The sequence below is a fragment of the Protomyctophum bolini genome (assembly GCF_963924005.1).
Source record: "Protomyctophum bolini genome assembly, chromosome: 13".
Lineage (NCBI taxonomy): Eukaryota > Metazoa > Chordata > Actinopteri > Myctophiformes > Myctophidae > Protomyctophum > Protomyctophum bolini.
In genome coordinates, this window is record NC_137874.1 from 13,733,957 (window position 1) to 13,750,233 (window position 16,277).

The following is a 16,277-nucleotide window of genomic DNA, read 5'->3' on the forward strand; positions in this document are numbered from 1 at the left end:
TTATGCATCGCATGAAATCTCGGGAAAATGTTGCCCCCTCTCGAGAACACACGCCCCAGCCGCACACGCCCCAGCCCAAGAGGCGTCTACCTTTATATGTCTATGCCTTTAATAAGCTCACAACAGTCGCATCGATGCATAGCATCCGCGACGCAATGTGAGCTTGTATATAAGTTGTTCTCTGAGCGCAATACTGTTGCACAATGAAGTAATGTCTTCCTAGGGTGCACATGAACTGAATTTATGTGATTGGTTGGTTAAATTCACGTCACATTTGGAGGACATTTGACATAATTTCTCCTTTCATTTTCAATGGCAAATATTGAGATTTGTGGGGACAAAAGCTGTATATAGGAGGGGTTAGTGCCCCTCAAAAAACGAGGGGCGCTCTTATCATTATACATCTCATTAACAACTGAATTTGTGATTGGTAGGCCTATCATTGGTTAGCCGATTTGCTCGTCTACATATGTTTGTGTTGCCACAAATTTACGTCATATTTGGCGGACATTTGACGTAATTTCTCCTTTAATTGTCAATGGCAAATATTGAGACGTGAGGGGACAAATATGTCATATGGCGGACATTTGACCTAATTTCTCTTTTCATTGTCAATGGCAAATATTGAGAGTGTGGGGACAAAAGCTGTATTTAGGAGGGCGCCCCTCAAAAATCACACCTGTGTGAAGTGAGGGGCGCTCTTAATCATGACATAACATGTCGATTTGATCAGACACATTCTCCTTTCATTGTCAATAGCATTTAATGTTTGTGTTGGCACAAAAAGCCGATTTGCTCAGACATATGTCTCCTTTCATTGTAAATGACAAATCAAAATCAGTTGTTTAATTGCGAGACGCATAGCCTACTCAGCCATGCTACTGCATTCTCTATATTGAAGCATTAATTAGTCATTCCTCCTGGATTTTTTTGGTGCCCCTTATGAAAATACAATGATTTTACAATTATGGAATTAAACATACTAATTTATTGCGAGCAATTTGCAAAAGCATGCCAAAACTAACAAACTACTACTAAATATCTACACAGCTGCTCCATATATCTCTCATTTGAGTCTCTCTCAGAGAGAGAGAGAGAGAGAGAGAGAGAGCGAGAGAGCGAGAGAGCTTCTGCTGGTTATAGTTTGAGTGGGGTAGCCTCGATACCCAGGCTTTCATTTTCGTCGGGGCAAAACAATAGGGAGCAGCGACAGCAGAGGACAGTCGAGGCTGTCTTATACGAACCTGTTCGTTTTTCCTTCATTCGAGTGTTCATTTGCAGCTTCTGACATCTGAGTTCTGACTGACGGCGAACTGGCTGTGACTGGCTGTCCTGGTTGTTGTTTAGTGCCTGTCTACATGACTTACAGGCTCTGCTCTGCAAGGAATATATAACCGAGAACCGACGCTAGCTTGTTCGGGGCACAAACACCGTACTGGAACGGACCATGCGTGCCGGTGGGAAAGTTTTGCGCACCAGGCTGGATAAATTGGTCACACTTTTCATGATTAACTTCATCCCAGGTAAATTACCACACCTTTTATACACGTTCTTATGGCATACTTTTGGCGAATTCATATCCCTTTATAAGCCTACTTTACTTTATAGCCTACGTAAGCTTGTATATTGTTTTATTTACTGCACTAATGGGCGTAGGTAGATAAACCCTATTACCTTGTAATTTAGTGAATTAGTGTTGCATTGCGACAGTAGTACGGCGGTTAAACTCATTATATGGAAGGTAGCCTATTGTGCATTTTATGACTAAAGCATGAAACTTTCAGAATATCATCTACACACCCCAAGGTTTGATTTCAGACGTGGAACCACTTTCTGACTGACCTCTGGTGACCTTGAGGGTTCATTGACCTCATAGAATTGCATTTTTGCACGTTTTGCTCCATTATTTTCCACTATAATAATTATTTGTTTGTTAAATGGAAGTTTTGTTCTAATGAATGACAACTTAAATCCCAATAGTCTACAGAGATGGTGAATCATGTCAACCTTTATGATATAAATGTTATGACATTGTAAACATCTAGGAGAGCGGTTAAGCATGACATGACTAAAGCATGACACTTTCTACAGTGCTAGCAAAATAAAATAAAGATGCAGCTCTTCATACAGCTACAAAAAGGACTGTATGAAGGCATTGGTGGAGATGGTCAAAGCCAAGAAAGCTGCACAGGAGCTTTTGTGGCAGCGAAGAGTAAAAAATGACAAGAACCACAGAAGGAGATAGTTGTCGTTATTTTAACATTATTGTATTGGTCTCATTTCTTTAATTAAGTTATGGAAGAAAAAAAATACAGAGAGACTTTGTTGATGAGTTTGTTTGGTTTTTATATCCAATGAATATCGTTACAGTATATTCAAAGGTGCTATAGGGCATAGCAGTGGTGGCCATTTTCTGGTTCCATCCAGCCAGAATCCATTTTTTTTCTGGTTCCATCCATCCAGACTCCATTCTTTTTCTGGTTCCATCCATCCAGACCCCATTCATTTTCTGGTTCCATCCATCCAGACCCCATTCATTTTCTGGTTCCATCCATCCAGACCCCATTCATTTTTCACATATAGAGCCAAACAATATATTCCAAACAATATATATATATATATATATATCGATCATTCTAAGCCTATGTAATCAAGCCATCCAGGATCATGGTAAATAATTAATGACCATACATTCTGTGAAAAACAAATACCGGTATCTCAAAACAAAGGCTATTGTATATTATATAATTAAATATCTAAAAATAAATCACAGAATCAAATGTTTTATCGTCATGATTCAGTAGGGTCCTGGATGGCTTGATTCTATAGGCTAGGCTTATTCTTTTTTTATATAATAGAAATTTCTATGGGAAAAAAACAATGGGGTCTGGAACGATGGAACCCGAAAATGGCTGCCAATGCTACTGTACGCCCTATTCATCTCATGATTTTGGTTTTGGGGCAGTATATGGCGAGCGTTCAGGGTTCATATGTTTTGGGGGAAGTAACTGTTGAATACTCTTAAGACTTTATATTTTTGGAAAGTTAGCTATAGAAGTCATTGTTCTCACATTAATACAAAATCTAATTAAAACATTTAAATGTTCAAAATGAACAAACCTGCAATGTCACCGGTAGGCAAGTCTCTGAACTGCCCACAGCCCTACTCTGAGACACAGACTGAGTGGACAAAAAAATTACCATAATGAGCACTAGTGAGTTCACTTAGAACCACAACCTCACACTCAATGGTCTTTTACCACTATCCTCATCATCTCTCTCTTCATTCCCTTCAGCCTCTACATCTTCTTTGTCTTCATCTTTGTGTATTAGACCTTATATTAATCATATTGGAAAATTCTGTTTTGCGCTTCAATTAGGTTATTGCTGCTCAAGGCCGCCAGACCTTTGAGGGCAGGGGGTAGTTGGGGATTAAGGGTCTTATGTATAAAAGGCAGGTGGCTCGCGCACATCCAGTTCCTGTCTGGTGCTGGACTAAGGTAATACAGTGAAGAGAAGAGAGTCCGCACACAGGTTTGCTCCAAAGGTGTTTTCTTTTATTCAAAACGCCATGAATAAGACTGATCACCTGATGAAAGCCGTTCACGGCCGAAACGTTGTGTCTTATTCATGGTGTTTTGAATAAAAGAAAACACCTTTGGAGCAAACCTGTGTGCGGACTCTCTTCTCTTCACTCTTGCTTATGTATACCTCGACACATTGCCGGGGCCTGGAATTGAATTGATTTCCCAGGTGCCTCATTCAGCTGTGGCCATCCTTCCTGTGAATGGGTTGTAGACGTTCCAACAGGAACTGTATTGAGAGACTAGGCATGGTACTTTCTCACAGGGTAGGAGAGTAAGGAGACGGTATCACATTCACATCCTAACAGGAAGGAGGACAAGCACAAGCATCTGATAACGCTCGATGCCTGCTTTTATCACAGACATGTTCATCAGTGTTCCAATGCAGTCAATGCATTACATCAGAGTGTGCATCATGCCGTGCTTTCAGATTCCAAGACGTCCGATCTACCTCATGAGCCACTACTGCCCCGTCCCTCCACTGGATTAGACATTTTAGACGAATTATTATATACTTTATGCAAATTATGCAAATGAGGAACAATTTCATCATTTAGTTATGGCAAGAGATTAATTTATCTAACATAATATAGATGTAGACTCTAAAACAACCTTGATATGTTGACTAAAAGCAATAACACTTTATAGCTAATTCCTAATTTGTACCTATGTTTTACATAATTTATGCCAATTATGCTAATGAAGAAAGGGTGTATCACTTCACCATAATAACAGATTAATTTCTGGATATCACAAACATAGACTTTGACTCTTAAGTCACCTTTCGAAGTTAAATGGATGCAAAATGATAGCCATTTCCAGTTAATTTGCTCATTAAGAAATTTATTTGCTCAAGATTGCCTTTTTTCACCTTAGAAATATTGCACGAATCAGAGCCTATTTGTCCTTGGACGATGCAAAAACGCTAATCCACGCCTTTGTTTTTTCTCGGCTTGACTACTGCAATGCACTTTTTTCAGGACTGCCTAAGAAAACAACTGACAGATTACAACTTGTCCAAAATGCAGCAGCCAGAGTTTTAACTAGAACTAAGATGAGAGAACATATTACTCCAGTTTTGGCATCACTGCACTGAAATGTGTACAGCCTGACATACAGCCTGACAATTTCCAGATGTAAATTCAGAAGTGTTTCCATGTCTAAAAAAAATTTCATGGTATTTAGAAACACTGTAGAAAGTGTCATAACATGCACAATACCTTCCATATAATGAGCAATTCTGAGGTCAATGACTCCTCAAGGTCACCAGAGGTCAGTCAGAAAGTGGTTCCACGTCTGAAATCAAACCTTGGGGTGTGTAGATGATATTCTGAAAGTTTCATGCTTTAGTCATAAAATGCACAATTGGTTTGGTTATCCGCCGAGAACAGCTGCCATATAGCTGCATGGGATCCAATCAAGTTGTGCAAAAGGTCCACTTCGACCCATGTTGTCAATGTCTTTTGATTAATAGCCTACTTTATTGTGGACAAGCAAATACAATAAAGGAAGAAGCTGGTGGTGCAGATTGTGCAGAAATACAAATGATTGGTAGTTTAACGTGGTTGTTTTACATTGGACGGCAGAAGGCAGTGGGTAGAATGGCCATTAGTGTGTGTGTGTGTGTGTGTGTGTGTGTGTTATGCACAATCTACAAAGCGCTTTGGATAAAAGTGCTATATAAATTAATTTAAATCTATAAAAACATTATTTTCCTGCCACAAATACAACATCTTCAAATGTTGCTGTACGTTGGCTGCACTTCACCCAACAGCATATAGATAAGGGAGTTTTATAGTTATTGGTCATGTTTTAAAACTCTACTTTGCATGTTTGTAATGTGTGAGATAATGTGTGAGAAGTAGGCTATGTGATATCTCGGTACAGTTGGCAGGTAGTTAAAGTATAGCTCAGTTTCACTGCATCTTAAGGTTATTATAGTTAATAATAATAATTAAAAAAAAAACTAACTGAAACTGTTTTGTGTATGCCTATTCACAGAATGTGGTAAAAGCGTAGCTCTGGTCCATATAGCTCTAATGCGTTGCAATGCCCGATGACGTCCAAGGCTCGCATAAATGCAGACCAGCCTCTCGTCTTTAGCGTAAATAAAAAGAACGTTTTTGCTTCTCACCAATACAAAGGCGGGTTGTGTCATTAGAAAGCCTACTTAACTTAGTGGAAGCACTCTGAGCCCCCCACCAAGGTACTTTTTGGCCAGAAAAATATTCTCTGTGGGTTTTCTCTTGGCAATATCGGTAGAGGGCGCAGTGGAGTAACTAAAAGTATTGTTTTTCTTCATATCATTCATGATTGCCAATGCCCAGGTAATTAAAATGCCTCAAGTGGCCCTGCTGTCAATAGTAAAGTACAAAACAACTATAGTAAATCAAAACTAGAAATGGAATAATGTACTGTATACAGTTCTCTCTCCAAGATCAGGAGAGAGCGAGGCACATCACACATGCCTGCAGGCCTACGACTGAGCTATTCTTATCGAGCAGTTCGGCTTGTGTATAATATTATTTGTCGTTTATTTTTGTTATCACAGGTTAAAAGAAGCATCAGTTGATACATCACCTAATCGCCCGGTATCGCCCGAAAAGATTAATAATTTTTATCTTTTCGGGCGACGCTCCTCCGCCCACTTTTTGACTATCGGCCATTCGGCTGCTATCGCCGGTTGTCGCCGGGTCCCATAGACAAATAATGCACTTTCGGAAAATTCGTTTGGCTGTCGTCCGCTGTTTACTGTAAGGGGTTATGGATTTTGAAATCAGGGACTGTCTGGAAACGGGCCTGTTTGTCTAATCACAGGACTCCAAACAATCCTTATTTCAGTCATGGTGAAGGAACTATAGTAAAATACGCACATCAATTAGTGGAGGTGCTGGGTTCAAAAAGTGACATAGGAAAAGAGAAGGGAACCCACACACTCATATGCTCCAAAAGATAAATGTATTGACGACGTTTCGAGCCAAGGCTCTTCATCTGGTCAAACTCGTTTGGAGCATATGAGTCATGGTGAAGGGACATTGCTAGCCTATACAAAGCCCCTATAAATGCTAATGCTGAGCAATAAATCCCTTTTCATTCACATGTCTATTGGTCTTTCAGACCAATTTTGAGTTTTTGAAGTCGTTTATCTTTGTTCATGAAGCTCTCAGAAGTTTAGACAGACAGTAGGCTGACAGGAAATGGGGAGAGAGATGGGGGGAAGACATGCAGTAAAGGCCGTCGGGATCGGGAGTCGAACCCGCGGCACACATCGGGAGTCGAACCCGCGGCACACTGGATTACCAGCCAAGGTGCCTGGACCATTGAGCCATGGCCCAGGCTGCAATTATATTTTCTGAAACATTTTATTTTAAAAACCATTATAGGGCAGCCCCGTTTAACAGTTTATCTGAATATCCACGCACACCCCTATAAAATAGACGATTTAGAATTTTCATGCAAAATGACACATTTTGAAGCAAAATAGCACAAAGCACAAAAAGTATTATTTCACCTGCCATGTCTGTAACTGGTAGACAGCTTTCTGAACTGTCCACAGCCCTCCTCTGTGACGCAGACCGAGTAGACAGAAATCGTGCCATCTTATAAAGAGCAATAGTGAGGATATAGATATGAAGATAGATTGAAAATGGGTAAGTGGTACTTTAAATGCAGGCCCGGATTAACCATGGTGTTTCATTCTTTGCCAACTACATTGGCAAAGAATACGTCAATATCCGTACCCTCCCATATGGGACGGTATATGCCAGCTACGGATATTTTTGTATTTTTGTAGTGTACGTGTCCAGTGTCCCTTTAAGCTCTTATACCATCTTTCACATCAATAACTTTTGTCATGATGTTTTAAATCACAGATGAACTTTGAGATGCCTCATTCAGCTCATTGGCATTTTGTGGATGCCTGGGTCATACGGCGGAAGAACCTGCAGAGGTCTTTCATCTCTGTTCTCTACACACTCATGCTCTCTCCATCTAATTCTAAGTTTGTGGTCTCCTTACATCAGCTTATTTATGCTTTTTTGGTGCGGCCACGCGGTGCAACAAGGAAGTCCAATAACTGGATGACGCAGGTTATTATAGTTTTGCAATTTTCATAAGTTCTGATTTTGTTTAGATTTTATCTGATTAGAAAACAAAAAACAAAACAGAAGAGGCTATTAGAAAACCTGATTTGGATAGGGACACATGATCTGATGCAGAGGGATGTCACTATATGACGGAAAGAGATGGGTCTGTTCCAAACACTCTTTCTTTCGCCCCATAAATCCCAGTAGAAGTGGGGGAATATGTTGTGAATTAAAAAGTCAGATTCTAAAACTGGATTTAGGGAAAACATTATGTTTAGTGAAATGTCAGTTCATTTTAATTGGTTTTTAAAGTGGGTTTTGCTATTTTAGATTATTCAAAAGCCTTCGTTTCTGAGTGGTGCCCAAGGAACAGCAATGTCCCCATGTCCACGTACGTGTCCCTATGTTTAGAGTACCAGTAGGGGGAAAAGTGGCGCTGGTGTGCTAGAAACAGAGAGAGAGATAGTGTTGCACTGTTGCCTGCTAATTACAGAGAGAGAGAGAGAGAGAGAGGTCTGCTAATTCCCCCACACAGTAACTCTGTCATTTATCAACCGTTTCGGACACGGGGCGGCTCGCCGGAACTGGGCTGGCACCCTGGGCACGTTCCTGTGGGCCTGGAAGTTCCGTTGAGGCGGGGACCCTCAGGTGTGTGGAAATAATACAGGCTCAAATTTATACAAATTTCTTTCCACCAAGCTGCTTCTTCTCATATCTGCATAGTGCACATTACTGTAAATCACCTCCATTGAGCTTCCTTCAATTGCACGGTTGCCTGCTGCCAATTACAGATAAACTGATCGTTATCTGCTCATAAATGAAGGCTCCCAACTTGAGCGAAAGCACCATAGTGGAGAAAGCAGCAGCTAAATTAACTCTTTCCAAGGTCAGGCTTGACTAATTCAACCTAATTAATGAAGATTAATGATGAATCTCCTACTGTATATTGGCCGTTTTGGAGGCTGATTCCCCAGCTGTGGCACCCGCTTTGAATGTTATAATCAGTCCCCACAGGAATCCGCTGAGAAAGTCTTGATTCCGCGGAGAACATTTCTAATTCCGTGGAGAATAATCCTTGATTCCGCAGCTTAGATAATATTCAGCAGAGATGAACTAATTTAACCTAAAATGACCAGTTATCAAGCAATGTTTTTATTTTGTTTAAATAATCAAGTAAAAACTTTTATGAAATGGATACAATTAATTGTAATTATGGATGGGTCATAATAATCAAAATATTCCAATAATGGGGATTTTGGGGATAAAATAAATAAATGATAATTGTTATAATTATAATAATTATTATTATTCATGTTTTAAGTATTTGTTTTGGTTGCAAAGGTTATTGTCATTCAAACCCTGGCCACAGTAACTACAGTTTAGACTTCAGAGGATACCTAATGTGGGTGTAATATTTATTTCTGCTTCAGCATTGTCATTGTGAGGACAGGACACAGATTCAGTAGAAACCATTGACACAGATTCAGTTTCACGTCCAGATATTAGGACGGACCTTATGTGCCACACTAACTGTAGTCCCCCAGCCCTGTGAAGAAAGTGTCCTCACTCCTCAGACACCTCACCATAAATGCAAGAACATTACTACCTAGCCTACTGGTATTCTGGGAGGAAAAACTGGGTGTCCGACTATTCCTTTCCGCGGAAGGTCGAGAAATCCTGAGATTCATGTGGGGACTACACCAGTATGTTCTTAATTCTTAATCAAGACCGATTCAATGCCTACCGCGACTAGGAAATGCGGAAGTGAAATCCCTCTTGGTGACGTACACATTTTTACACTCTATAATGCCAAGAGTGTCAACGGGGATCAGTACAGTGAATGACACAGCAACCACTGCAGTCTCCTGACAATACCATAAGTTTAAAAGAAATGCGGCTTTAGTGCCTTTTTTTGGATCGACAGTTGAGATAGATGTGAAACGGGGAGATGCAGCAAAGGTCGTCGGGCTTGGGAATGGAACTCCATGTCAGGCTGCATTCCTATATGGAATGCACCTTAACCGATAGGATCAACATTGAGGAACATAATTGGTTTCGTTTCCATCACATTTGGAACGGTTTCCAGAACCGGTTCATGACACTGTCAGAGCTGGTATATGGACTTCACGTCTGCTATAGTATTACTGGAATCGTTAAAATTCGAAAGGATCCCAAATCTTATAACCACATGTCTGTTTCAAAAATATTTTTTCTATTTATTTTGGGGCACAAAAGTAACTATGTCTTAGCTCAGGAACTTGGAGTACAAGCCAGTGCAGACAGAAGGTGGTTAGAAGTGCCATGGTTCCAGTCCAACACAGAAAGATAAATCAGATTATTTAGAAGGGCTGAAGAAGACTTAGAGATGAAACGTATAGCCGCCCTACGGCCTAGGCCCAAAGGCACACCAGGGTATCTTGTTATTTTTGCTATAACTTATTGATCAAAAAGCCAAGCCCAAATCTGTTAATCTAACCTCCTCTTTGTTCTTATATGAGAGTTGTTTTGATATATGAGAGTTGTTTTGATTTGCCAAATTTCCAATCTGTTTCCATTTGATCTCTCTATGAATCTTTATGGTTGGAATGAGAAAAACACAAACCCGGCTGTCCAAACCCGGCTGTCCACTTGAGCATGTTCTTGACTTTGTGGATCAGTTCACTTCCCAGTTGTGTTGCAGTTAACATATTATATCGGAAACCCAGACGTTTTTATTTCCAGGGAGAGAAAAAAAAAGTCTGGGTCCGAGTCCACTTCAATTCGGCATAGAGTAGCGCAAACATCGCTCACTCTCCGCTTATTTCTGATCTGCACCTTTGTTAAATTGACACACACGCACACATGTACACACACACACACACACACACACACACACACACACACTCCTCTCTCTCTCTCTGTCGCTCTAAGAGTCTAAGTAATTAGTCTCATGTTGCGCAGCTGCGCATAGTTTCTCCCGGCGGATTCTGCGTGGAGCTGCCTATGCCATAGAAAGCATAGGTGAGTTCCAGGCTAACATATCATTGACTGCTGTCAAAGTGAGTAAACAAACCCAGTAGGACTGGAACTTATTTCCCTAGTGATTTTTCTATAAATCACGTTGTGACGGGTTGTGAGCTTGTAGATCTGTTTCTTTAACATAATACATATATTCTCTAGAAATCCCAGAAAAATATTTGAAATCATTTGGGGAAAATCAAAATCTCAATACAGCAACGCACTGGTATTATATTTCATTGCGATTTGTAAAAAGTACTTAAAAAGGGCAGATGACAGTGATGTGACAATTTAATGAGATTTAAAGGTAGTGTAAGTAATATTTGTGGGTTAAAACAAGTATTTTGTTAAAAGGTTAAATCACTATATTGTGATAGTAATCATTGCTGTATAGAGCAGGGGTTCTCATCGTTTTTGGCTGGGGACCCCCGGAAATGCTTTGGCCTTTGACCCACGCTCTCCCCCCCCCCCCCCCCCATAACAAACTGACTGTAAAAATAACCTTAATAATAGAGAAAATATATCGTAAATGAATACTGAAACCAGATATAATCATTAAGGAATGTGTATGCAATGCATGTACTATGTGCACTATATCACTATTCCATTTTCCAGCCATTCAGTTGCAGTTCCGTGCAACAACCGGGATGCATAATGTTGCTTGCTTACCTCGCGATGATTACGATAAAGTCTCTAGAAGCATTAATATTCTAAACGAGAGGCATGTTGAAGTCAGAAATGAGACAGAAGTATGCCCATCTGGTCAAAACCATGGAGAGCTCCCTAGATGCTTTAAATGCTCACTGTTATGATTCACAGGGTGCATTTGGGGGTAGCACGAGTGATTTATAAACGTCTTTTACTGACTGAGCAAATAGTTCACCCCCTGACGAAGGCCATGCAGCCAAAACTTGTACTTTGTTTTTTTTTCCTTTTATTTTTATGTATTCATGCCACATGCCTTTCAACTAAAGGGATTGCAACTGTAATTGCCTTCGTTTTCCTGCTGCTGTGCCAATGGGATTATTCATTTATCCTTGACCAAAGAACACCTCGTATATAGTCTACGACCTGGCTAATATGAATGCACTTCATTTAGTGCAACTAAATGAAGTTGCGACTAATATCGCAACTGTTCTTGACTAATATGACCCCAGCGAACAACTTGGGAACTGTGAACAATTGTCTATCCGGGGCGAAATACCCGAAAATGACCACGCCCTTTTAGAAATGACCGCTACTTCAAACATGGCTCTATCTTCTAAACCGTTGGAGCTACAGATTTTCTGGTTTAGAAGATAGAGCCATAGATAGAGAATTGTTCAGTTCCCAAGTTGTTCGCGGGGTCATATTAGTCAAGAACATATTCTCTCCTAAATGAAGTGCATACATATCTTAGTCAGGTCCTCTAAAAAAAAAAATACGATCTACAAGCTTTAGGTTATCTCTGTTATGTTTGCTATTTCTGAAAATCTAAAAAATAATGACATTGGTGTGATTGGATTCATTCCACCAGTAAATCTTTTCCATTTCCTGAACAGTAACTTTTTTGTATATTGTAGGCTTAAAACGTCTCCACTCGCCGGTGACAAAACATCACATAATGCCAATTCCAGCTCAGAAATGAAAAGATGCTAGTTTAGCCGACAATCGGACCAATAGTATGTCGGAACTAAAGCCTGTACCCACCTAGGCTATACACATCACGACAGCCCAGCAACCAACAGTAACAGACACTTCAGAACCATGGACAGCAACCGCAGCAACAGACTTACATGAAAATCATTATGCACATTTCAGTCAGATAACTCACGAATAGATTGAACCAATCTTTATTATCGAATGAGAATACAAGTGTGCATATAATATTTTATCTTGGCGTTCGGCTCTGCTACATTTTTCTCCCTGCTCGGCACAATTAAACACCATCATTAAGATGATCCCGCACAGGAACGCACCCAGGGTGCTGGCCCGATTCCAGCGAGCCGCCCCGCATCCGAAACCGTTGAGAAATGTGGGGGTCCCTCTACTGTACTGTACTGTACTGTCACTGTACTGACCCACAGGAACGCACCCAGGGTGCTGGCCCGATTCCAGCGAGCCGCCCCGCATCCGAAACCGTTGAGAAATGTGGGGGTCCCTCTACTGTACTGTACTGTACTGTCACTGTACTGACCCACAGGAACGCACCCAGGGTGCTGGCCCGATTCCGGCGAGCCACCCCGCGTCCGAAACGGTTGAGAAATGAGTTGCCGTGTGGGGGTCCCTCTACTGTACCCTCTGCTGTACTGTACTGTACTGTCACTGTACTGTACTGGCACACCCGAAATCACCATATATACAGTTAATATGTTCGTGTGTGTTTGTGTGTGTGTTAGGTTGCGCACAGGTGGTGAAAAACAACCATGCTGTTTTCGTGCTCAGACGCACCCACCCACCCAGCCACCCACCCACACACACACACATACAGTAGCTCCGTAAGGGAGTGGTTGCAACACTCAAAAATCTACCGCTGGAAATGGAAGGAGGCTGCCCTATTGGTTCACCAATTGAAGGAAGAGCGTGTATGTGTGAGAGATTATGTTCAGGGGATGGAGGGAGGGAGAGGGGCTTTTCTTTTGAAAACAAAACGCCTGCAGTCTCTGAGGCTAGTGAGTTGAGGTTAAATACTGCTCTAAAGTGTGTGTGTGTGTGTGTGTGTGTGTGTGTGCCCGCGCGCGCACACACATTTGAGTAATGTTTCCACTACTGATTACAAGTGAGTAGGCTGTGCAACAGTTACATTGCCAAATAGTCTATGAAGGTGAGAAAATAAATCGGGGATCAGTGTAGGCCAGGGTCCTCATCTGGAGATGTGTGATACCTATATATGTTTTGGAGAACATACAACTATGAAGAGAGCTACGTCTCACATTATTATTGTTAAAATAAAATGCTAGTATTGACTTGACTTGATTGTTTACTGTATTCGTTAAAGTGAACAGAAATTAAGATTTTACGATATTTTTAGGGGGAAAGTGGCCTGAAGCCAAGTAGAACATGACCTGTACTTCCCCGACTGGCAAGTGCCTCCGAGACCTTAGTGTCAACCCCTGCCCTCTATGAACAGGTTAACCCACACCATTGCAAACAGCAGCAGCGTCCAAATAATGGGCATAATCATACTAGCCGAAAACATTCTGGAACATTCTGTGGAATGGGTGGAACAGGAATGTGTGCAATTCAGTCATGGATGACTGGCAAATTTTCTTAACCCATTGAGACCAGATTCTAAAAATGTCTGGATAAACGTCAGTGGTGCTCAACCTTTCTCATGTCAAGAACCCCCAGAATTATCTGTATTTTGGCTGCGGACCCAAATCTGAAAATATGTTGTTCCAGGGACCCCCCCAAGAAGCAAAGATTTGAGTTAAAAAAGTTCACTGTGAAAGAATATATATTCAAAGTTCTGCCACATTTTCATGGTTTAAAAAAAATAGCAGATCTACAAGCTCGTAGTGCTATGAGCTAGGGTTTGAGGTGATGATGTTCTTCCCCTCTTTTGCACTAGGTGTGTTGGTGTGTGTGTGTATTTAAATGTTGTACGAGTCACTGTGTACCTGTATTGTATCTGTATGCTGCAGGGCGGGTCCAAGACAAATTTCTCCTTCGGGAGACAAAAATAAAGGAACCTTGATCTGCTATTTTTTGATAGCTAAAGTATAACATAATGCTTAAAACACAAAAAGGAAAGGGGTTCCCGTCTAGAATGGAATGATGATCTGATGGCAGACTGAATCATCTTCCCCTCTTGTGGTTGTTCTGTTGTCTACTGACAGGTTCTGCAAGGAATATCTAACCAGAACCAGCAGCTTGTTTGGCACAATTGGACCGTGGGAACGGACCATGAGTGCCGAAAAAAGTTTGAGCACCAGGCTGGAGAAATCAGTCGTCCTTTTCCTAATCAACTTCATCCCAGGTAAGAGTATTGTTGAGAAACTCACTGTACAGTGTTTTGTTTTGCTTTCGTTTTAAGCTTCATTTACCCACTTTGCGCACAAAGCCTTTATTCAGCAACGCCCTAGTGCACACCCAGACGGAGTTGCGTATTACAATCTGGGAACTGCCAAATACAACCACAGTCTTATCACTACCCCCCACCTTGCTTGGTGCAACTAACTCTAACCTTTTTGGCTTTGTTTTCAGCCAGGCGGCTGCTTGTTTATCTTGTACAACTTGTCAATGCTGTCTTTACCCCTAGGGTGTGTTAGTCAAGTGGACTGAGACAGCGCTTTGCTGTTTTCGGCAACTTCAGTAAATGTTTCCTTCCTTTCAAATGCTAGAATCAGTAGGATCCCGAGGCCCCCCTGCAAGGATCCCGGTGGGCACTTTCACCACAGTGTAGCCTATAACATCACGGAGATGAAGACTTACCATCTTTGGAAAATAGCCCATTCAGCATTGCTCTGCTGTAAATCTAGATGTCTAGCATATGGACCTCGCACTCCCACAGGCGGCAACACCGTTTGCGGTGGTGGCTGTGTTGTGGTGTTTTAGTTAAGCAATATTACATGAGAGGGTGTTCTTTATCGTCATTAATTCACGCCTGCGGTGCTGCAGGAGGCAGCGCAGAAGTGCATTATGACACAGAACACCCTTGAGTGTAATATTGCAATTATAAGTTATATAGTGCTTTTCTGAGTACCCAAATATGCTTTACATGGGGGGGGGGGGGGGGCTGAACTCTTGGTTGTGCTACTGAAACAGTGAAGGAAATATGCATAATAGCAAGGTTTATGAACTACTATGCTTAACAGTCGTGAGAACAGGGAAAGTCAGCTCTCTCTCTAACTCTGTCTTTTACACATTGATGGCATGAATTAATCATCCCATGTTAACTTTTGGACAATTTTGTCCAAATCATCATCAGTCAAGTCCAAGTCATTTTCAGTCATAACTTTCCTACAAAGCACAGAGTATCATATTTTTCTATCCGTCCTTGATCCATGGCTCAGGAGGTACAGTAGGCTATGATTATCGGCTCCCCCTGGGTTAGTGTCGAAGTGTCCTGCGTGTGTGTGTGTGTGTGTGTGTGTGTGTGTGCGTGTGCGACTGTGCGTGTGTGTGTGTGTGTGTGCGTGAGTGCGTGCATGCATGCATGCATGCATGCGCGCTCAGCAGCATATAGAAAACAGTGCCGGACAGGACTGCAGCTGAAGCTTTCTTGCCTCCAGTCAGCTGATCACTGTGTCCCAATCAATTCTAAAAAACACAGCGATTGATGAGGATATCCTCATCTTCACAGTAAAAGGCACACCTCCAAGTGCTGCCAAATAAACTGAATCTGTCCTTCTGGTATCACAGACTCTTACTGTCTACACTATGGACAGCATCAAACCATAGAGTCTATGTCCCATATACTGTATTAAATGGCTGTCATTTCTACAAAGGACTGTACAAGCCAGGCGTGACAGAATTGTAAACATTATTGCCAAATAATGTGTCACCCATGTTTGATTCCTCTGTTGTGTTTCACAAAAGATCCTGTGTGAAAGCAGAAATGTTTCAACGCAATGACCCACATGTATTTGCAAATATAACTGCAAGAACAGCAGAGGTTTTTCTATTGGAA

The 16,277-nt window shown here is 41.4% G+C and overlaps 1 protein-coding gene across 3 annotated transcripts in view; it reads left to right on the plus strand.

Moving 5' to 3' along the window:
- The first annotated feature begins 1,197 nt into the window (after positions 1 to 1,197).
- The window catches only part of LOC308326732 (relaxin receptor 1-like), a 98,541-nt gene continuing 83,461 nt past the window's right edge, over positions 1,198 to 16,277 (plus strand). For all 3 annotated transcript variants that reach the window (XM_080779736.1, XM_080779737.1, XM_080779738.1), the window contains exons 1-2: positions 1,198 to 1,523; positions 14,485 to 14,624. In XM_080779736.1, coding sequence (XP_080635862.1) covers positions 14,552 to 14,624 — 73 coding nt within the window. In that variant the 5' untranslated portion in view covers positions 1,198 to 1,523; positions 14,485 to 14,551. The remainder of the gene's footprint in view (positions 1,524 to 14,484; positions 14,625 to 16,277) is intronic.